Source organism: Kwoniella dejecticola, chromosome 3 (assembly GCF_000512565.2).
Source record: "Kwoniella dejecticola CBS 10117 chromosome 3, complete sequence".
Classification (NCBI taxonomy): domain Eukaryota; kingdom Fungi; phylum Basidiomycota; class Tremellomycetes; order Tremellales; family Cryptococcaceae; genus Kwoniella; species Kwoniella dejecticola.
Genome location: NC_089303.1, coordinates 541,011 through 563,016, shown reverse-complemented (window position 1 = coordinate 563,016; position 22,006 = coordinate 541,011). Strand labels below are relative to the sequence as shown.

Here is a 22,006-nt window from a genome sequence, read left to right as displayed (position 1 = left end):
AAGAATGCTCGTAGACACTTGAATGCCCACCTCAACTCATTTCCGCAACTCATCTTTCTTCCCAACACTCACGCACACGCTATAGACAATATTCATAACAAGATGACCAAAGCTGCTGTGATCGATCCTGAAGCCGTCTTGAAGGAGCTCTCGAGCGAGGAGAAGATCGCGCTGCTGAGTGGAGATGATATGTGGCATACGGTACCTATACCTAGGCTAGGCGTACCCAGAGTCAGAGTAAGTTGTGATGATGCAGTCGCCTTGGGAGACGCAGAAGGAGCTGACTTTCTGTGTAGTGTAGTGATGGTCCCGTGAGTCATCTCTGGATGCTGTGTACATTGGATGAAGTTGACTGACTCGAGACATCAATGCCATCAGAATGGTGTACGAGGTACAGCGTGTGAGTAAGGCCTCAACAGTACAGGCAAAAGCGAGAGAGAGGGATTGATCAACTGATGATGATCTATCTGCAGGGACGAATGGTGCACCTGCGTCATGTTTCCCCTCTGCCACCGGTCTCGGCGCGTCTATGGACGTCGAGCTTGCTCGACGCATCGGAGAAGCTCTAGGAGAAGAATGTCGGGCAAGGGGTGTACACTGTTTACTTGGTCCAACAACAAATTGTCAGAGACACCCTTGCGGTGGAAGAGGTTTCGAAAGTTTCAGCGAAGGTGAGTACCCGCCACAGACTTCCTTTCGATCAGGAACCCGCATTCTGAATGTCACGATCAGCGTGTGTCTGTGTGTGTGCATCTGCGTGTATTGATGTGTGTCTCCCATCATTTTAGATCCTTATCTCTGCGGTCATGTCGCTCTAGCCTGGGTGGAGGGTGTGCAATCCAAAAAAGTCATGACTTGTAAGTTGTTTGGTCTAACAATCTCTATCAAGCTGATAGCTGATCCTACTTCATCGGTAATTGATGAGCTAGCTCCGAAGCACTTCTTGGCAAATGAGCAAGAATACCTTCGAAGAAGCAACAACTCGGTGATAGACGAAAGGACGATGCATGAGATCTACTTGGAGCCTTTCAGGATTCAAGCGAAAGCGAGACCTTCTGTATTCGTGAGTTGTGTCCTCACATATTGATCGAAGGACGTCATCTTTGTATCCTTGACCCTGTCCACCACTCATTTTCCCGAACCAATGAAAGGTGTGACCAAAGGAAGACGTGATGACTGACGTGATGATGACGGCCATAGATGTCGAGCTATAACAGAGTCAACGGACTGCACGTAGCCGAGCATCCTTTCCTTCTACGTAAGGTACTTCGGGAAGACTTCGAGTTCAAGGGGATGATCATGTCCGATTGGAGCGGGACTTACTCCTCATCGGAAGCCGTCAAAGCCTCCTTGGATCTGGAAATGCCAGGTCCAGCTTTGATGAGAGGTTCAAGTTTAGAAAGAGATATTATTGGAGGCAAGCTTGTTCCCGCGGATATCGACGAATGTGTTCTCAGAGTGAGTAACGATGCAACAGTCGTTCCACTCGATTGACTCACGATGATTTGATTGATTTTTGGCATGTAGGTGTTGCACTACGTCAGAGAAGCACAACAATCAGGCATCGACTTCGAGAAGGAAGAAGATACCATCAACACTCCTGAGATTCGAGCCTTACTTCGAGAAGCAGCCGACTCCGCTGTCGTCTTGCTCAAGAACGAGCAAGGCGTCTTACCGATTTCTGACACCGTCGGATCAAGCAAGAAGACTATCGCTGTAATCGGACCTAACGCTAAGACCGCCGCTTATGCCGGTGGAGGAAGTGCGAATCTTGCTCCTACCTACCTCGTTACTCCCTTTCAAGCAATCACCGAGCATGCCGATTCCATCGGCGCAAAAGTCGAGTACACGATCGGATCAGACGCTTCTAGATGGACACCGCTCTTGACTCCCTTCATCCACCATCATCAGAAAACACCAGCCGACGGACCAGGCGTTCAATGTGATTTCTACGATACAAACCCTTGGGAACAAGGCCAAGGCCAAAAAGCACTAAAGCCCAAGCCGCTTTTCTCGAAGTTCAATAATTCGGCATTCTCATACTTCATCGATGGCATTCCCAAGGAAATCCCCGTCAGGGGATATGTCTCGCTCAAGACGGTCTTCGTCCCTGACGAATCCGGTATTTGGGAATTGGGATTAGGTGTAGCTGGACAAGCGGATCTGTATATCGATGGGAAGAAGATCATCGATAATTCCACAGATCAGAAAGAAGGCTTGCTCTTCTTCAATACTGGTGCGGAGGAGCGGACTGGTGAATACGAGGTCCAAGCTGGACGATCGTATGATATCGAAGTTAGGTTTTCCAACTTCAAACAGCTTAATGCCATGTCCCCATATACGGGCAGACGAGGTGGTATCAGAATAGGAGGAAGGAAAAAGCGAGATCCTAAAGAAGAGATCGAAAAAGCTGTCAAGCTCGCTTCCGAGTTAGATGGTATGTCCATTTTCATATCCACGTTCATGCCCATGTTCGCCTGTCTATGCCGTCGTCTCCCAGCGTACATTTCGTTTCGGTTCCAAGCTAAATTATGATCTGTCCCACAGTCGCGATCGTCTGCATCGGTACCAACTCGGAGTACGAATCCGAAGCATACGATCGGGAAGATATGAAGCTGCCACCTGGGACCGACGAACTCGTCGAAGCGATCTTAGCCGTGAGACCAGATGCTATAATAGTCAACCAATCAGGTATGCCCGTCGAGTTCCCATGGATCAAGAACGCCTCGACGGTCGTCCAGGCCTTCTTCGGCGGTAACGAATGCGGTCGAGGAATATCCGATATCTTGTTCGGCAAGGTGAACCCAAGTGGTAAACTACCGATATCGTGGGCTGAGAAAGTCGAAGATTATCCGAGTCATCAAGATTTCGGTCATCCGATCGATACCGTCTATTCGGAAGGTATAAATACGGGATATAGATATTTCGATAGGAACGACAATCCGAAATCAGCTTTCCCGTTCGGACATGGTCTGAGTTACACCTCGTTCAAATTCAGGTATGTGATCCAGCCTTGATGGTTTTCCTCCTTTTCCATGGGTCGGTACTTCTTCACTGCGTAATCCAGATGCAAAGGAGCTAATTTGCGATGGGTTGAATACTCGTAGTGATTTGTCGGTAAAACCGGAGGGATTCGGTGCGAAAGTGAACTTTACGATCAACAACACTGGGAAAGTAGCTGGCTCAGAAGTCGCGCAAATTTACATCCATGACTTATCGCCTATCGTAGAGAAGCCAGAGCACGAATTGGGTGGACTGAAAAAGGTCTTCTTACAGCCTGGGGAATCGAAACAAGTATCAGTCAACCTTGATGTGAGTTTCTGATTTAGTCCTGCAATGAAGAGATTGGCTAATCAATCGAATCACATTCCGATACAGCACAAGGCATTCTCCTTCTACAGCGTCCAGGAAAAATCGTGGATAGGTAGAAAAGGCGATTACGAAGTTCGAATCGGTTCGTCTTCGACCAAGATCCACTTGTCTAAACCTGTACACCTGGACAATTCGTTCAAATGGATTGGATTGCAAGAACCCCAAATATACAATGTCTCTTGGTTGTAATTGGAAGTGAAGATTGAGTGCATTGCGGAGGTATGTATCTATTGGCATTGTAGCATGACCATACTATGCGTGAAAATAGATGTCCAGTATCATTGCAACATAGATTCGCTGGGCGATGCCTCCTTTCTTTGTCACAAGCCTGCATCTCGAGAGAAGACCGCTCATCGCAATCGCTGGAGGACTGCCGTTCGGAACATGTCAAAGCTGTCTCGCGAACTCTGGAAGAGATTGATGCTTCCTGATCAACATCGGCAGTTCAGTCCGATGTAACGCGAGGTACAGTAACGCATTTTTATTCAGTACCAAGTATCGGCCATCGACTATCGAATTATAGAGTCTATCCGCATCTTATCAGCTACTATCCTGATCCTTTGCTCCGGACTATCAATATATGGATCAGTACGAGGTAAACTAACTTGTTCAATTTCCGATAATATCCCCAAGAAATCCAAGAGGTATGCGCCCTCTGGACTAACGGGGTTCTGCGCGTCCAAAGCGTCTAACAAAGCTACGGCTACATATCTGACCTTGTTGACTAGCGAAGGACCGTTGACGGCAAGCTGAAGATGTACTATTAGCATCCGTGGACCATGCAATGGAGACTTCTGGAGGAGTGATGAACAGGGCTCACGTTTTGAATGGGTATACTAAAGCCAGATGACAGAAGGAGCGGTCAGTGACTGGATCGTCCGTGTCGTCACCTATCCAGCGAGGGTCGTATTACACTCACCTGTGCAGAGCTTTCAGCAGATCCAATACGATATGTTCGTATTTATCTTGTCTCCCCGTGAAAATCTTCACCATCCTCGCGGTGACTGTAAGAGCAGTGATCAGCAATCAGCTATGATCCTGATTTTGTGCTTCAGGGACGAGATGCTTTGGCTTACCATTCAGCTCGACACTTCCACTGCCATCCAAATTGGCTTGTTCCACAATCTCATCTCTACATTTCCTATGTTCGCCGCTCCAGTTAGTCTAGCCAGATTGACATTTTCCAGCAAATGAATCAATGAGACTTACAAAAGAACATATCGTGCCAGAGCATGAGTAACGTATATATTGCCTTTCAGCACAAGGAACGACTCTTTCGCCATAGCGCGATTCTCATGAGCATTCGTGAAGTACACATCTAACTGAGCTAATATGTCTTGACCCCATTCTTGGTTCGTTTCCCTGTTCCATCAGTCATCGATCAGCAGAAAACTTATCAGGAACCCGGAAAGGTCGATTTCGAGAATGCGAGACGGAACTCGCGGGATCTCCAGTGGAGCTGGGGTTTCTTCCAATCTCAGAGCAGATGGGATATCCTTCAGCACAGTTCTTAGGTCTTCCGAGATGCTCTCAATCCGTCGTAAATAAGCCAAGATGCTCTCTGGTGTCAAAGGGATCTCTCGCCGGACTGTCCGTCGCAGAACTAAGGCATCGCCCACGATCCTGTTGGGGACAAAAGAAGATGGTCAAGTCAGCTCCCCGGTGAACGATAGCCGTCAGTGAAGACTTACTTGAAGATCTTGGTAGTCATACTGCACGCCGGTATCAGGCAATTAATTATTATCACAGGGCTGACGGATAGACGATCACTTACTTGAACCCAGCTATAGTGGACGTTCTGCCAGCTGGAAATTCGAGGTACTCTGTTCTAGTGATGTATTCGTCATCGCTGTCGTGCGTGCCTATCAATCAGCTGTTTTTCCCTTGGCCGTACGAAGGAGAACAAGGCCAGTAAACTTACATCTCTCTGGGCATCAACGTATCGCATTCTTCTGTAGCAAGGAACATCGGTCTATCCCGCAGACAAGCTCTGCATGGCATGTCGCAGTTCGAATTGGATCAGCTAGTGTCAGAATGCGGTGATATGCTTTAACTCACGCAGATTTATCCGAATGGAATATCAGGCCAAACATCCTTCGTCTGACTTCAGTCGTTATCGGATCTACAGTTCATCGACGAATCAGTAAGGCACACATTTCATGTGAGCAGGATCAACAAGTGTGAGAGCGCAAGGAGGCACTCACCCAATCCGACATAGCTTGACTCCCTATGCAGACCTAACGAGACCCCAACTTGCAAAGCTTCGCCTAAACACGCAGCTGAGAGAACATATCGTCAGCTTAGATTGCTAGCCCGGCTGAACTGTCTCAAAGATATTTGACGAAATGACACGTACCTTGCGCGCCCAATCTACCGGAGACCAAATGATATACTGCATCCAGGAACTTGGTGATTACCAGTTCTATTGTTGGCGGGTCATATGCGTTGAGCGATACGAGCCGCGAGACTTGGTAGCATCTATCAGCCATTTCGCGGGCCGGAACATTATTGATTGGCGGAAGTAGGGCTTTCGGTATCTGTAAAATTTAGAAGGAAAGTATAAGTGTACTGTTTCTTCAAGCGCGAGATTGGAACTCCTGCTCAATGGACTCACTTGTACAATGGCAGATGCCAGAACACTCAGAACCAAAGCCAGAAATACAGGATCTTTCTCGTCCCTTCTGGTCTCGACCTCCAACAAGAACGTCGGACGATGGAGGCAAGGTGTTAGAGGGTGTACCTACGTAGCAAAAGAATTAGCGATCAAAGAGATGAAATCACCTTAGGCAGCCAAAAGCGTAGTGACCGGGACAAAGCAAGGGCACTCACATAGTCGAAAAACAACGAGAAGATATACATTGCTATATCCCTGCCTAAAACATTATCCAGCGAATTGAACTGCAGACTTGGATTGTAGTTATAATTCATATTTGCGTATGCATGCGGCGACAGTGGAGAGAGGGAAGTAAGTGTTTTGGGGGACCGTAGCTGGTCTTCCGGCCGAAGTATACCTGTGGGAGGGTAGCCATTATGTTGAAAATACGGATAAGGATGGGCATGAGATGAAGGGGAAGTCAGAGCTTCGATCGATATAGCCGTTGAGGCGGGTGCTTGGGAAGGGATATCATTGCTGTGCCCATTCGTTATTGCGTTACTGGCTGCTAAGCGTTTCCTATGTGGAGTGTGATCAGCATGACTAGAGACATAAGCTAGCATAAGGTCAGCTGGAGAATAGCGACTCACTTCAGATATTCGCTTGGAGGTCCCCGCTGAGATGGCCAAACATCTGATCAGCCTCGTCCATTCATCGCTACCCAGATGCCCGAAAGTAGGTCGGGGAATTCAAACTGAGCTCACTCTTTTCGGTCTCCACGTCGTCGTACATTCTATACCCAGACTCCCACATTGCTGTCCGAATGACATAATCAGCATTTCCGCACAACTGTACTCTTTGTCTCCATCACCACCCGAAATCGCGTATTCACCTTACAGGGGGGAGGTATGCTCGGAGATGTTGAACTCCCCTCGGAGGGATTTATACGATCACACCGGATCTTGCGGGATCTACATGCGTCACAGCCTACGCCGTTCTCATTAAGTCAGCTCAATGGCAGTCTCACCAGGAAATATCGTCGGAGGATTTGGTAAAGCTTACTGTTCAGTTTCTTCGGAGGTGTTGAGGATGAAGCTTGAGCTTGAGAAAGGGGTTGCGCTTGACTCGCCATGACAAACGTCCGAGTCCAAATTTGATCCGCCGTTATGACGCTAGGAGGCAATATCAGTCTGGCGAAGAGATAGCTATTGCTGGTATCAATGCTAAGATTGAGTGTATCTGATTTTATGCATACCCAACGTTCAGTTTAACGCACTTGCAGTGTAGTATTTCTCTCGTAATTGGTCAAGACAAGAAACATCAACAACAACGGATCTCTCCGCGAAGATGACGTAATCAGCTTCAAGTACCAACTCAGCTGGAAGGCTACCTCGAGTCCCGCCATGACCAATGAGCGAGTATTTGCAGTCCTATCAGTGATCAAGGGATGTGTCAAGCTGCTTGACGATGTGTAAGATACTGTCTTCATACTGCTACATAATATATATTTATCTCTATGGAAGGTCATATATGCGTAAGGGAAAGGAAGAAAAAAATTGGAATGAACTAGAAATACATGTCAAAGTCTGAGTATGGGCTGTCTATTCTATTCGTAATCGTGCGCAGATCCGATATGCTTCCTTTCGATCTAACATTGTTTGATGAGATGATATACTTCGATCTGTCTGATGGTTTGAAGCGGGTTAATTGGGTTGAGGGTCGAGATCTAGTGGTATCCTCTCCAAGATTTCTTTCGGGGTAACAAGTATCCAGGGTGGATGAAATTGTAAATACCAACAGCGATCAACATCATCAAGGCGTCGAGGATGTTCTGGTACATCTCGGTGGTGATCAAGTAACCATCCCATCCTTGGACCAATTCGATGGATCGGTAGATACCTCTGATGAGGATCATCGTACTGCTGATCAATACACCAGCGAGGAGGATCCACCAATTTCGGATATGACCATGTTCCTCATGTTGCTCCTCTTTCAAATGTTGAGCTTCTACATCCGTGCTGGAGGGTTTGACGTGTCCTTCAACTCCGACTCTGGTATCGTCCGAACCGACATGTGTGAGAGTAGGTTTCTCAGCAGCGATTCGACCGGCTTTCTCCTGTCTTTTAAGAGCCTTCTTGGCGATTTGCCTCTCTCGGAAACCGTAGGCCTTCTCGGATGTTGCTCGAAGGATGAAGTCTAGTCCGAGAACGAGGAAGATACCCATGGAAACGAGCTGGAAGATGATACCGGCCACCATAATGTTGGTAGCGGACTGGGTTGGGGCTCCGTCGGCAGCGGAAGATGATGCTTGACCACCGCCCACAGCTTGCAGAATTAGGGAGATGACATCTGCAGTGATGAAGGTAGCGAAGTACTGAATCGGACGATACAATCAGCGGCGTCTCATGGTTGTTGATGATGTAGACTACTCACGTATTTAGGTTGTAAAAGAGAGTATTGGGGACCGAGCTTGTTGATAGCCATACCGAGAACGACGTAATCATAGGCAGAGAAGAATACAGGTGCCATGATCAAGCTGTGTCAAATAGAAAGAACGGGTCAGCATCGCGTTCATGTCATTTGTAGATCCGGTGGGAGGTATTTGCTTGAGGGAGGCTACTTACGTGGAAATTTGCATCAAGAAAGGTGTCAGAAGTGTGACATTTTGAGATGACCAATATCTACCTGACCAACCAAGTACCTCGACGAGAGCACCGAGGACCAAGGTAGGGTAGATGATCCAGTATTTGTATCGCCATGCTTGTACCGTGTGGACGGCTGAGGGTCAACGGTGATTAGCTGCAATTCTCGTTTGAGGACTCGAGGACATGTATGACTCACCAGCTGAAACGGCGAAGAGGACTATGAATGCGATGCACCATGCTGAAGAAGGGGTGTATCCGTAGTTGGATCCGTCGGTGTGGTTATCGTCCGAAGCCATCTTGGTATGTTGTACTTTAGGTGTTGGGCGTTGGGCGTGGACTGTTGTGGCTTTGTTGATTTGTGTGTTTGTTCGTTTGTTCGTTTGTTCGTTTGGCTTTCTGAGTTTGAAGAGCTAATTTGCTTTGGTTACTTTGCTTGTGATTGTGAAGAAGAAGATTGGGTCCGAAAAGATCTCAAACACAGCTCGTTATATACCTTTCACAACGAGATTCATCATGGTCGTATATGCGCGCATCTTTATCATCTTATCGAGGTGTGAGTGAGAAACGCGGTCATATTTTGAACGACCCCGTAACGAATTCAAGCTAATGTTCCTGACTCGTCATTGAGCTATACTTGGTATAACCTTATTCCCGTCGATCGACTGCAGCAACCCCTTCCCATCGTATCTCTTGACCGCACTCCGTCAGATCCAGACTTTCGTACAGTGATAAAAATGATCCAATCGATAAGGGCCTCGACACTTGGCAATGGACATGCCGATAGATCTGACCGTGCCCCCCTCATGCTCATACGGTCATACATGAGGTATTGCCAATCCACAAGGGTTGGAGCCATGCCCGCTTGTGAGGAAAGATGGGTGATACGGGGATGCATGCCCGCAACTGCCCGCATTAATTCTGGGTTTTCCAATACTTCCCTTGGAATGAGGCACGTCCACGTGAGCGGTCTCGATCACTCACTTGTCAGCCCAAAAAGCGTTGGCACCGTGGGAAAAAGAGAATTGTCAACAAGTGAGGATGTCATCACTTTCCAATCGGCGCCAATCAAGGATGGCCGATTGCACCAATTTAGTCTCCGTGATCACGATCGGCCTGCGGTTGAGCAATGGGATCTGGGCTCTGGACTTGACAATTCCTGCTATAGCTCAAAGCCTGGGCGGAAGCAGCCCGACAGAAGACTAGGAGACACCCATTTCGTGACTTCCGTGCTTTCGCCCTTTCATCGCCATGGCATCTCTTCGTTCCGCCAGAAACGGTCGCAGGTCTATAGCGACTGACGACAGACCCCTGACAACCAAACCAGAAATTGCAGACGATGTCCATGAACCGCTATCAGTTTTGCCTGCAGCTTCAAACACGTCTTCACCCTATTTTACCTCTTTGCGACGTACCACTCGATCAACTACATCTACTTCCACCGCCGCTCCCCAAGCATATGTCAAGATCGAGTCAAGCTCGCCTTCAAAGGTCAATCCCAATCTCAATGGAAATGGAAATGGGAAAAGATCGAAATTGGACATAGCCAAATACGAATACAAACCCTCTACACCGCCTCGTAAGCGGACCAAATTCTCCAACAGCACTACTACCACACCGACGATCGTCAAAACAGAGAATGTCGATGTCGACATCGAGGATAGTCCAAATGGCAGCACGAGTACGCCTAAAACACCCAAATCAGCATCGAAGAAGCCTTTCCCGAAGTTATCGTTAGATAAGCCCCATCCTGCGCCGCCTAGATGGGAGGAGCAATATAGACTGATAGAGCATATGCGCAAAGGCATAATTGCCCCCGTGGATAATATGGGTTGTGATCGGCCGCGGACAGTAGTCAACGACGATCCCAAGGTGCGTCTGCGTTTCCTTCTCTACTTTTGTTCCCATCGGCAATGAATGCCAAATCGGTCATTCAAATTCGCTCGAAGGACGAACAAGCTGATGGGACTGATTTTCAACTTCCTTAACACATCATGACGCGTGCAGACCCTTCGATTCCACATGTTGATTTCCCTCATGCTCTCTTCACAAACCAAAGACCCCGTCACTTCATCAGCAGTTACCACACTGCACGAGACCTTACCTGGCGGACTCACCGCTCAGAGCTTGGCAGACGCTACGACGGAAGAGATACAGAACTGCATCAACAAAGTAGGGTTCTGGCGCCGGAAGGCAGACTACATCAAGGACGCTGCGATACACCTGTTGGAGAAGGAAGATGGGGATGTACCTAAAACGCTGGAGGGTCTGTGTGAGCTGAAAGGTGTTGGTCCGAAGATGGCTTTTCTTGCTCTGCAATGCGCTTGGGATATGTGAGTCGGGTTATCGTATCATCCCATCATTAATTATCGATCAATTTCCTCTGTGATAAGTTGAAGACACGATACCGCTAATTGCATTTCAAAAACAAGTTCACTGACGCTAATTTCGCCTTCGCCTTGATGTTCAGTAACGCCGGGATCGGAGTCGACGTCCACGTCCATCGAATAACAAACCGCCTTAAATGGCACAAACCCCTAACTACCACTCCGGAGGGTACCCGTCTGAATTTGCAATCGTGGTTACCGCCCGAACTGCATAAACCCATTAACCCCTTGATGGTCGGTTTCGGCCAGGTGATATGTCTTCCCGTTGGTCCACGATGCGATGTCTGTCTGTTAGGTCAAAAGAAGATATGTCCTAGCAGAGTCACCAACGTAAGGTCTGAAGGGAGGAAAGAAGTTGTCTTTACTTTCAAGCAAGAGAATGATTCTGAAGATCCGATAATTCCAATTGCCAAGGTTGAAGTTGGGTATGATGCAGCGATCGTTCCTCCGGCAGATCTAGAATCGGGTTTAATGAGGATCAAAGATGAACCAGAAGCCGGACAAGACTTACCGCTGGAAGGTGCAGGACTCAAAGGAGTGCATCAAGGACACGGAGTCAAGATGGAACGAGATACGCAGCTAGAAACAATGATTCAAGAACCGGGAATGAGGAAGGTCGATGAGGTGTTAGAGATACTAGATAGAGTGGACGGCGCCAAGGATGTCGATGGGAATCCAGCGTGAGCTGCATTCAGAACGCATTGTTCGTCATCAACATTATGCGGTCATGTTATTTTGACCAGTTGTACTGCTTACTCCTTATGCTTCTTAACGCCATACTTTATGCCTATGTGTTTGGATATGAATACAACATTGTTTCCCTTGCCATGTCACTATTGAATATCATCCCTCTATTCCGCTGAGCTAAACATATTGGCAACTTGGCAAACCACATTCCGCTCCCGACCGCAACCACCAATCTCATCGTTTGGTCCCGCTTGACAACGACAACGACAGTATTTCAAATCCCCACTATCCCCTCTTTTCCAGGATTGACGTCAAGCTCCACGTTTACAGCCGCCACCCTGCGCACCTCATGTTGTCTAGGCAAATGCCCATGCCATTTCCTGCAAAAGACGGACCCGCTCTTGAACATCGGTGGTCGTCGATAAGGTATTGCATTGGCAGTCGTATTGGCTCCAGGCGGCTTTGGTGTGACCACCAAACGATCGTGATGATCATGGTTGTTGTGGTGATGATGTACACCACATGACTCGCAATGTCAAGAGATGTCGTGGATCGATGAGACTTTCGGGATGGAGTGGGTAGATCCTACATTGTGAGATCGACCGTCAGTTCTAGGTCTACGACTTACATTTTGGGAAATATGATACAGAAGTCAAGGCTGGTGTGATAGGAGCCGATCCGATTCAAGTCCAGGTCCAGACGTGACTCCGCTCAGGCCAGGCAGGATAATTACTGACGTGACGTATGAAGCGGATCAAAGTGAAATGATGTGATGTGATTTTAAACCACTCTCACTCACTATCACCATCACATTCACATAACCCACAATCCATTGAGACCCCTTCCACATATTTGATCCGCCCGAACAACTTCTCCACTTGCTCATCGTCCCATCCTTGCCCCGCCGACAACTCTTGCGGGATCCCACTCCTAATCTGACTTTTGATCGCACTGATCACCTCCTTATACGGGATGCCATTCTCATCATCATCTTCATCCCTCACCAACTTGACCTTAATCTGTCCATCCGGGCCTACAAATCTCCACTGCGTCGTCTCTAGAATATCCTGTACAGCGGTCTTATCCAGATCGGAGGGGAATAAGCTCTTGATGGATTTCCCAATTTGCCACGATCTATAAGTCCAATCTATTCCTCCAAAATAACAAGCTTCTTTTCCTCCTCCCACCAAAATCGGGTGCGCTTCCGTCCCTATGATATGAGGCGAGAAGAAGTAACTGTTCTCCACCCCCGGAAGGGTAGGTACCAATTGATGAGAGATATCATGCACGTTCAACACTCTCAAAGAGTCTCTCCATAAACTGTTATTTCCAGTATGCAGGGCTTGAATGCGCGAGAGGAGTTGATATTGCCCGATGAGGGTGAGGTCCCGGTATTCTTCCCAGTGTTGAGATAGGAGCGACTTGAAGGTCATGCATAAGACACGTATTCCAGAAGTCCGGCTGAGCGTTTCGAGGAAGAGGGGATTCTGGTTGAATGGCGAAGAAAAGTTCGAAGTTGATACCCACGTACGCAGTTGTTCGACTGCGTCTGGAGACAGCTCGATGTGGGTCAGATGAGGAAATACAATGGATTTGGACGAGTGTGCTCCGCTCTGAGGAGCACGAGCCCGAACGAGTTGGAAGAAGGATTCAGCGATGTCGTCTGAGGGGATATGGTGGATGATCAATCTTCGAACGTGCTTCAAAGCTTCGAGACGTCGAACTCCGTCATTTTCAGCTTCGAAAACATGCGCATCGTTTTCGATATCTGCCTTACGATTTTGAGGATGGTTGGTAAAGGAGAGTAGGCGATCGGATTTGCGGTGTTTGATGTGCAGACACCTATACAAGATAGGCGTCACACCTAGATAAACTTCCTTCGAAGCCCGTTGGATATTCGATACAGTCCCCAGGAATGCTTCATCAGCGAGATGAGCGGATATACGACGTATAATATCGATAGGCAGTGGGTGATACGATAGTCTGGGTTGCAGTGTTCTACTCTTGATCGGTAGAGCGTTGAGTTCGAGCTGAATGGGGAGGGGAGTGGCGATAGGCATTTTGAGTGATTCCTCTGGAGGATTTGTGGGTGAACCCGGGGTCAAAAACCCCATGAAGCCCTCACCTCCTCCCATGCCTTATATACTCCTCTAATCCGACATGTGAAGCGCTACATGAAGAAAAAAGTCATTCGATGGACCAACGCGTTATTTGGCACGAGAGCGAGACAGGATCGGCCGATGGACAAGGGATTCAAGGGAATAACGTAACCCGGCCGAATGATAGTCCTGCACTTTTATCAGATTAGATCAACGCAAGCGAGGTTGTCTAGTCCGTCAATTCGTTGAAGAACGCCATCGTGAGCTCTAGGGTGAGATCTGAATGGTGCGGAGCATGCAGGAGTGCACTCTATGCCGTGGTTTTCACTGAGAAGAAAGGTAGCGGGGCGAATTTTCGGGTCCGAGATGAGGTAGTTAGCTAGGGTGAAAGAAAGAGCGCGTTTCATCGATTTAATCGTTTCATCCAGTCATCCAGTCATCCAGTCATTCTGTTCATGGCCTGAGCGTTCTTGGCGAGTCCAACACATCTCGCCATATCATTATCTCGACGATATTCAGCTCAAATGTCACCAATCAAAATGTCACCAATCGATTGTGAATGGGAGATTAACCAACTAATCTGTCGTCTTGAGATCTACAAAGGCGTCGTACTTAGAGATGTCGTACAAGCGGTAAGTTTCACTGAAGTTATGTGAAGTCGGCATCGCGGTCATACGGGAACGCACCTTTTCTTCCCTTCGAAGACACTTGCAGCTGACTTCTCTCTTTCCACATAAATCATCTTGCAGAGTCCATGTAAGAGGGCGTATATGCATGCACTCCTTGCTGTGACTACAAACAGTGGGGATCCGTAATACTAACGCATACTCATAACAAACATTTTGTCTTTTGTTGATCCCATCTAACTCATAGAGCCTGATTCCCACTTGCAAGAAGACCGAGTGAGCAATGACCAGCTCTACGGAACATCCGATACTTCCGCCTGGTATCTTGTCCCAAATCTTCTCTGAGCTCTTGAAGATGAATGCCCTGCGCACTCTCGCCCGATTTCGCACGGCATCGAAGTATACTTATAGGCTAGTAACTCCGCATCTAGTAAAGAATTATTCGGTATCACTCTCACAGCTGGATCATTTGTATCACTACTACCAAGCCCTCAAAGGGGACGAGGGGGGAAATCCGACACGTTTGTTTGACCCTACGCCTGAGGGATATGACCAACGTCGTTTTGACGAGCTTCAGCCTGTTCGAGGATTAACACTCACCAGATACCCCATCGGCCCTTCGAACGAGCCAACGGACAGTCCAACAAACGACGATGCTCAAAAACAGGAGGCAGGTGGATCGTTATTGCCGAAATTGCAAGAAATAGTGTTCACACCTTACGTCCTCCGCGACCTGTCCCAAGTTCAAAATCGTAAATCCGCCTGTGCATATTCGGCTTTGATCCATCGTCTGAGCCTCTGCAATCCATCGAGGATCATCATCCAATACCCTGCGCCAATCCTCGAGGAACAAGATCTAGATCTCGATTCAAGCTTATCTACTTCGATCAAAAATCTTCTCGAAAGATTCGCTGGGGTAGAAGAGGTAATATATCAGAACGTCCATCTTCAACCCTTAACCCTACCTTCTCTCACATCAATTTCGATGCTGAAGAAAGTGGTGGTGAGGTTTAGTACACACTCGAAATGTCCTGATATGGGAGGAACAATCTATCATCTACGCAAGAAACAGATATTTGAATGTTTAGTTGATCTCGCCAACCGTCTGCTTCACGACCTAATTCATCAGTCTCCACAACCCCCGCGGGAGTGGGCTTGTAATGATGGAGGATCAACACTGAATACACACTACCAATTTCGAAATTCGACCAGCTCAATACCACAATGGACGGACAATGTGGATTATCCGGTGAAAGCTAAGATATTGCAAGAGAAGGTCAGGTCTGAATTATCAAAAACGAAAGATTTCCAGACGAGTGAAGGGGAAAGTCTACTGAGTAACTTCTGCAGTACTTTCAGTCTGGTCGAAGAGGGCGTCGCGTGACCTGATCGCAAGGACCGAGGTCCTTTATTGTAATATATATGCATCTACCAAGAATTGTCGGTCTAGCTCGTCAGGTCTGCCGGTCGTCCTTCTCGATAATGTGCATACACTTCGATATCTCAAAAGCGTAAAGAGAAGAAGTAGTTTATTCTAGTCGTTCTTGCCTTTTCGTTCCTCATCATCATCCTCCCCACTATCCCTATACCCACCTTTCTTATTTTTATGCCCTGCTCCATGTTCTTCCTCTTCATCACTATCTTCTCCCATTGCGAAAACCACATTCCCATCTCTGCCACCTTCGACCAATCCGCGAGGTTCGTCATCGTCATCCCTGTCGTCCTGCGCTAACGGTCTGTGACCACCCAACCCACGTCCAGCTTCAAGAGAATCAATCTCGTAATCTTCCGCATCGGCATCTGCTTCGTCCTGAGCGAGTTCTTGCGACATGGAGAACTGGATGTTGTCTCGAGTCTGCACAAGCAGAGTCAGCAATACGTCGCCCAGCCGAGCTCTGTGAGACAGGAACTCCATACGAAAGTGAGGATTACTTACCGGTCGCCAAAGCCAAGCTATAGCCGCGAAAGCGCATAGATAGATAGTCGCCAATGATCCATCTAGTAATATCCATCGGTACTTCCAATTATTCGGGGCGTAATCTGCCAGATGTTTGTCAGCTGGAATCGAGCGCAATGCTTCACCCAAAAAGCGCACTCACCCTCGTCAAGCCTATTTGACAGACTCATGGAAGACACCACAAAGAACGCTGCTACCGCTATGACCGAGATTATCAAAATCCTCCATAGTCTCTGGAACATTTGTAATTTGTATCGTTGCTTTCTAGCTTGAAGATGCATGATGGTACCTGATCGAGATTGCTTGGAGTCAGCTGTGATTTCTCTCGCTTCATAGCAAAACAGCTCACCATTCAAAGAGACGATGATCCACATCAAGAATGCCGTCAGAGTCAGAGCAAGAGGGAAGATAAGCAGGAGAACAGTGATCAGGGATGCGCTCTGTATCGATGAACCTCATCAGTATTTGGCCAATTGACAGAAGGCGAGGAGATGGACAGGATCAAACTCACATCCAGCTCTACCTCAACGGTACCGACAGAATACATCACTGATATCGAAGTTTGAATTAGCTAGATCGTGAGGCGAACCTGACGAGAGAGGATACAGATAATACGTACCACCGAAAATGAAGTGCAAAGCTGTCAATATCCTGACTCTGGTCATGACCACACCCAGACTTTGAGTAACCACCGACAGACCCATACTGACTATGAGGAGCAAGAAGAAGCTCAACGAGTTCCTAGCGGCATTCAGAATAGCAATGACGAATAAGAAAACGATCGATGTGGTACCGCCTCCGTGCTTGTTGATATATCGATAGTAAGCGAATTGAGCGAGCATCTCGATAACGAGGAAGACGATTGTGCCGGAAATGTAGTATTGCATCGGACTGCAAACAAGATCAACAATCCGAATCTCATGAAGCGAGGAGAAAAAGGATCACATACAGCAGTTCCCTCAAATGCTGCACGCAAAGGTAAGCCCATCCACAGCCAAGCACGAAGTACACCAGACTCAAAGTCATGTAGAACTGCAGCACCAAACGTCAGCGGGTTTCCAGACCTGTAACAGATCGCAAAGACTCACGTTGATCTTGGGATACTCGACAGCCGGTAATTCCCCTTCGAAGGTGTTTCTGAATAGCACCAATCCCGAGTATTCAGCATGTGTGGGGTTTTGACGGGTGTCCAGCGGGATGTCAGAACGGGTATTGACAAGGGTTACAGGTACAATGCCTAATAGAGGGGAAGTCAGCTAATCCCTCATCAAAGTATCGTGAGATACATGGTCTATGCTTGGAGAAAAGACCAGGGACTGAAAAAGGCAGTATGAGATTCCATGATCAACTTACCGACGCAGTAGTATCCCGTTTTTGGCACTTTATAAGTGATGGGAGCAATATACGTCTGCACACCACCTGATCCAGTTGAAGTATCCGTATCCCCACCTGACACAGGGTTCGAAACCTCTTCCAACCCATCATCCGTTTCGTCCTGAGCATCTGCTGAAGCAGCTAAAGTTCCAGCTACTCCACCTAGGACATCACTACCAGCCGAAACTTGTCTTTTCATTCTCCACCCGTCCGCGACTGCTTCAGCTAGCTCTTCAGCCTCTTCCTCCGCCACAGCTTCCGCTTCCGCTTCTTCCGGTGTTTCGCTCCCGAGCGTACCCGTCTCTACAGGATCATACGCCAAGCCCGTGCTTGACGTGGTATATGAAGGGAACTCATCGCTTTCATCTACATCGTCTTCCGGTTGAGTAGTCGAGGGAGCGGGGAACGATGATGAGGAGAATTTGAGAGGTGTAGTGTATATCGAAGTATCGCTCTGGGAAATTCCTGCTGGGAAAGAGGTAATGAAGCCGCCCAGCTGGGATGATTGGCATAATCCCGAACGAATTGCTGATGTTGTGCAAATGTATGTTTTCTAGATTAATCAGAGCATCAGTATCGACTTGTGAGAAGGCGATAGGCATAGAAGAATTAGTACTGACAGGCTGCTCTTCCCCTGTACCTGTGCTATCTGGAGTCTCTATACCCAGATAAGGGACGTCTTTCCATTCGTAAACTATCAAAGCTACTTGGCCTAACGAAGTAGGGTTGAAGGTCACTACATATGCGAGATTCGGTCGTCAGTACTTTATATAAGATTGAGAGCAGCTTCACTCGATGCGGCGAGAATGACTGACCTTCTATATACGCGTCCTTGCCTCCATACATGCCCGAACAGACCTCCCTCAGCGAGTCTGTATCACTTATAGGAACTGCGTAGTCACAAGTCCCATCAGCGGATGTCGTCTGCACGATATGAAGATTTGGGGGCAGGACACAGATTCAAGACTGTGGCTCACCTCTGAAAGCATTGACTCGTGCCAGGCCAGTCAGAGCTAGAAGAGCAAGGTACATAGATTGTCTGAACGTCATGATGTCGGTCCTGCTTGGCGAATGTCGCCCCTCGACTTATCCTCGGTCCAGGATCTCGGCGAGTTCTACAAGAGCAGGATGTGACAACGAGCGGATTGCCTGGCTAAAGACGATCTCGGACAGGTCTATCAGTCGATACGCAGGACACAGGTCGGTATTTTGTATTTGTGACGAGAAGAAAGGAAGCTGCGGACCATACTATTCCCAGTGAGATAACCTTTACGTTAGGCGGACTCAACGTGTCAGCCGGCGACGTCACGTGACAAGCTTCAACGGTGGGTCCGTGGCTTTCATGCCTATGAAATATGAGTCATCACCAAGCATGGTCATAAGCGGTGGTCCATGTTCATCGTAGAAGGCACACTCGTATGCCAAAGGGAGCAGCAACAAAGGGTGATCCGATGCTCCACCTGCCTTCGTGGAAACGAAATTCTGCGTTATCACGGAGAAGATACCAGTCAGCGGGACAGGGGTCTGACGAGCGAATCGTTGTGGTCCTCATCGATGCATATAGGTTACTTGCGGAACCTCTTTCAGCTTGTCATAGACCAAGGAGACCACCCCCAACAAGCTGCTCACGATGTCGAGCTCCGGTCCAGCGGTGCCTTTCCCGGACTCTTCAGTCAGACAAAATGACTATGTCCCTTCTGCCGCGAAACTTTGGGAGTGGAGACGCAATCTGTGTCGTCCGTCCGCGTTAGGTAAGCTCGACTGCCTGTCTTTACACACAGTCACATATGGGGTTGGCAGCCATTGCTGATGACATATATACGTAGGCATGGAGGGGTACCGAAGACTTACAAGACTGGAAAAGATCATCTGCGAAAAAGCGTTCGAGTCAGATTTCGCCTCCGTCGATAGTATCCAGAAGTATCTTTGTCGACAGAAGGGAAATGACCCTGTTCGGATGTCACAATGGTGGTCCGGAAAATGGATGACTCGAACGAGAACTCCGCTCAGAAACAGATGGTCACTGGGGCTTTTCATTACCTCTCGGCTTTTGCTGAAAGATGTCGACATGAACAGACGATCCAAAGTACGTCGCTCTGATTTCCCCTTTGATCCTGGACTACCTGAGATTACAGTGCGGCAACAGGATCCGAACTTATTGTGGTGGTCTTGATACGATAGGGGCGTCCCATTTATTTCAATATGATCAGCAGACGGAACAGCTACTCCGCCAACGAGAAAATTTTATAATGGCTTTCGGTAAGCTCTCCATGCCATCACAGTCTCCGCCTGACGAGATTTCCGCTGAGGTTGAGCGATGCAGGTGACAGAGGGGAGCGGACAATGCAGATCGTGGAGCAGAAGGCGATGCGTGATCCTTATCGAAAAGCTTTCAGTACATCCCAAGACTTGAAGGATGATCCCGAAGTCTTCAAGGCTTATGCTAGATACAGCAGGATGAGCGAAGCTGCATGCTCAGAAGGACTCGCGTATATGCTAGAATTCGCCAGAAGGGAAAGAGATCTTCGGAAGGGCAGCAAAATTCGACTGTCCACGTTGCCCCATGGCACAGCACGAGAAACAGCGCAACACGTGGCTGGTGCTCCTGTGCAGTCCGCCCAGCAAGCGTCGATCCTGTCAAACGTACAGCCGGACCAACTAGGTAAGCGGTCACTGGGACGTAAGATCCAGGTGTGAGGACAAGCTGATTCCGGTGACTTTCTGTATAATTGATACCAATCCAGGGACAAGCGGAGAAACGCTGGTTCAAAATTTGACAGCGGCTGTCAGCTTGAATCCTTTCTCCATGCGTTTCCATGATCAGCCGTCCGTGATGGACTACCTGAAGTCGCCTGCGCCTCAGCTGCAGCGTCTGACCAGAGAGATGCCTGATGCCATCGCAACGGGCATAAGTCAGTATGTCGCTCGATTGGCGGCGGATCAGCGGAATGTGCAGAACACTAGTACCTTCATAGCCGCAATCGGCAGTGAAGCAGGAGCACACGCGGATCACGGCGGCTATCTCGATATCAATACAGATCATTCTGTGTCAAATCGGGGTTACAGTCTGCCTCGTGAGAACGAGCCCCCTGGTAGAAGGGTGAATATCGATTCTCCCACGACGGGACAACAGAGAGTCCTTGGCAGCCCGATCGCCGCCAGCACTTCCAGATCAGTCGATATGTCCAGCTTCAGGCAGTCCGAGAAGGTAGATCTGAAAATGGAGCATTTTGCCAAGACATACACGTCCAACGCCAACATCGGTAAGTGCAGCGAAGCGAGGATACCTCCTGTCTCGCTGAGGTGTCCGACATCGCCCTCGCAAGCATAGCACTGTATGCTGAATTTTCCCCCTGAAGATGACACTGATGTCGATTCCGCAATCTCAGGCCGTACGGGAATGGAATTTCTTATGAAGCTCGGCAGACGTGTCGAGGACGAGGAATTCAATGAATCAGACTACACAGAAAGAGAGGCCGTCAAGACTATGCTCGCCCAGAATGAATGGTCTTACTTCGAAAAGACCATCAAACAAAAACGACCTGATCTAGCCGAACAAGTGATTGACTATGTGCACTGGCTGACCCAAAAAAGAAGCAGGGAATCTCATCGCGCAGCCGCATACAAAGCATATGCTGACTCTCTCCCTCAACTGTCGGATAGGGATTCAAAAAGAGAGCTGGTACGATGGAACCGCTTTCAACTCAAGTTCAGGCACAAGCAAGACGGATTCGGTAAGTTGTATCGACGGCAGCAGCCTTTGGCTACTCTAATACGTATGATAATGATTGAGTCTTCTGTACTTTCTTAGGTGAAAAGGGAAGAAGACAGATCGAACGACTGACCAACTTCATCGCCAAGTCCGGCTCATCTGATGCGGGAACCAAGAGCAATTGGCTGAGTTACACGACTCAGGACGGCATACGTTCGATTCTGGCTGAAGACAGGCATTCCTGCTTTACTGAGGGGGACCCCCGTGCTGACGAATTGCTGGACTTTGGGGTCTGGTACACCAATGAGCTTATTTCTGGCAAAAATCCTCGAGATCTAACATTGGACTCTCATGTTGTGGAATATCTGGAGAGGGAGTACGGCTCGGCGAATAGCCTCGACCCCTCTCGACACCGAGGTGACGTCACCTCTGGCTCAGATGCTGACGAAATGGATCAACCAGATAGTGACGAAGATGAAAGTTTCGACGAGGCTGAGATGAGAAACCATAGATTGATGCTCTTCGGCTTCTCTGCTATTCCGAGCACGCTTAGATGA

The 22,006-nt window shown here is 48.3% G+C and overlaps 8 protein-coding genes across 8 annotated transcripts; 4 read left to right on the top strand and 4 right to left on the bottom strand.

The window, feature by feature from the left end:
- Positions 1–102: 102 nt before the first annotated feature.
- Positions 103–3,561, top strand: I303_102602 (uncharacterized protein; the record flags this gene model as incomplete). The annotated part of the gene is made up of 11 exons (XM_065968585.1): positions 103–237; positions 297–311; positions 379–400; positions 474–671; positions 789–857; positions 930–1,063; positions 1,201–1,458; positions 1,528–2,437; positions 2,548–2,998; positions 3,108–3,312; positions 3,379–3,561. The coding sequence occupies 11 exons, from the start codon at positions 103–105 to the stop codon at positions 3,559–3,561; spliced, it is 2,580 nt and encodes an 859-aa protein (XP_065824657.1).
- A 320-nt stretch (positions 3,562–3,881) lies between these two features.
- Positions 3,882–7,097, bottom strand: I303_102601 (uncharacterized protein; the record flags this gene model as incomplete). The annotated part of the gene is made up of 17 exons (XM_065968584.1): positions 3,882–4,121; positions 4,193–4,208; positions 4,292–4,376; positions 4,449–4,513; positions 4,582–4,734; positions 4,816–4,995; positions 5,147–5,221; positions 5,294–5,362; positions 5,431–5,494; positions 5,577–5,651; positions 5,729–5,909; positions 5,987–6,112; positions 6,202–6,544; positions 6,616–6,641; positions 6,730–6,780; positions 6,858–6,952; positions 7,028–7,097. The coding sequence occupies 17 exons, from the start codon at positions 7,095–7,097 to the stop codon at positions 3,882–3,884; spliced, it is 1,914 nt and encodes a 637-aa protein (XP_065824656.1).
- Positions 7,098–7,691: 594 nt separating this feature from the next.
- I303_102600 (uncharacterized protein) lies at positions 7,692–8,906 on the bottom strand (the record flags this gene model as incomplete). Its single annotated transcript, XM_018405953.1, has 4 exons — positions 7,692–8,339; positions 8,399–8,501; positions 8,590–8,743; positions 8,807–8,906. 4 exons carry the CDS (start codon positions 8,904–8,906, stop codon positions 7,692–7,694), a joined length of 1,005 nt encoding a protein of 334 aa, XP_018264447.1.
- Positions 8,907–9,858: 952 nt separating this feature from the next.
- On the top strand, positions 9,859–11,678 carry I303_102599 (uncharacterized protein; the record flags this gene model as incomplete). Its single annotated transcript, XM_018405952.1, has 3 exons — positions 9,859–10,479; positions 10,615–10,940; positions 11,078–11,678. The coding sequence occupies 3 exons, from the start codon at positions 9,859–9,861 to the stop codon at positions 11,676–11,678; spliced, it is 1,548 nt and encodes a 515-aa protein (XP_018264446.1).
- A 794-nt stretch (positions 11,679–12,472) lies between these two features.
- On the bottom strand, positions 12,473–13,741 carry I303_102598 (uncharacterized protein; the record flags this gene model as incomplete). Its single annotated transcript, XM_018405951.1, has 1 exon — positions 12,473–13,741. The coding sequence occupies one exon, from the start codon at positions 13,739–13,741 to the stop codon at positions 12,473–12,475; it is 1,269 nt and encodes a 422-aa protein (XP_018264445.1).
- A 948-nt stretch (positions 13,742–14,689) lies between these two features.
- I303_102597 (uncharacterized protein) lies at positions 14,690–15,790 on the top strand (the record flags this gene model as incomplete). The annotated part of the gene is made up of 1 exon (XM_018405950.1): positions 14,690–15,790. The coding sequence occupies one exon, from the start codon at positions 14,690–14,692 to the stop codon at positions 15,788–15,790; it is 1,101 nt and encodes a 366-aa protein (XP_018264444.1).
- A 150-nt stretch (positions 15,791–15,940) lies between these two features.
- Positions 15,941–18,787, bottom strand: I303_102596 (uncharacterized protein; the record flags this gene model as incomplete). The annotated part of the gene is made up of 12 exons (XM_018405949.1): positions 15,941–16,261; positions 16,343–16,446; positions 16,506–16,652; positions 16,713–16,803; positions 16,875–16,912; positions 16,983–17,254; positions 17,313–17,395; positions 17,452–17,600; positions 17,717–18,290; positions 18,358–18,473; positions 18,553–18,627; positions 18,715–18,787. 12 exons carry the CDS (start codon positions 18,785–18,787, stop codon positions 15,941–15,943), a joined length of 2,043 nt encoding a protein of 680 aa, XP_018264443.1.
- A 580-nt stretch (positions 18,788–19,367) lies between these two features.
- On the top strand, positions 19,368–22,006 carry I303_102595 (uncharacterized protein; the record flags this gene model as incomplete). The annotated part of the gene is made up of 7 exons (XM_065968583.1): positions 19,368–19,488; positions 19,564–19,823; positions 19,873–19,996; positions 20,061–20,399; positions 20,482–21,000; positions 21,127–21,471; positions 21,549–22,006. 7 exons carry the CDS (start codon positions 19,368–19,370, stop codon positions 22,004–22,006), a joined length of 2,166 nt encoding a protein of 721 aa, XP_065824655.1.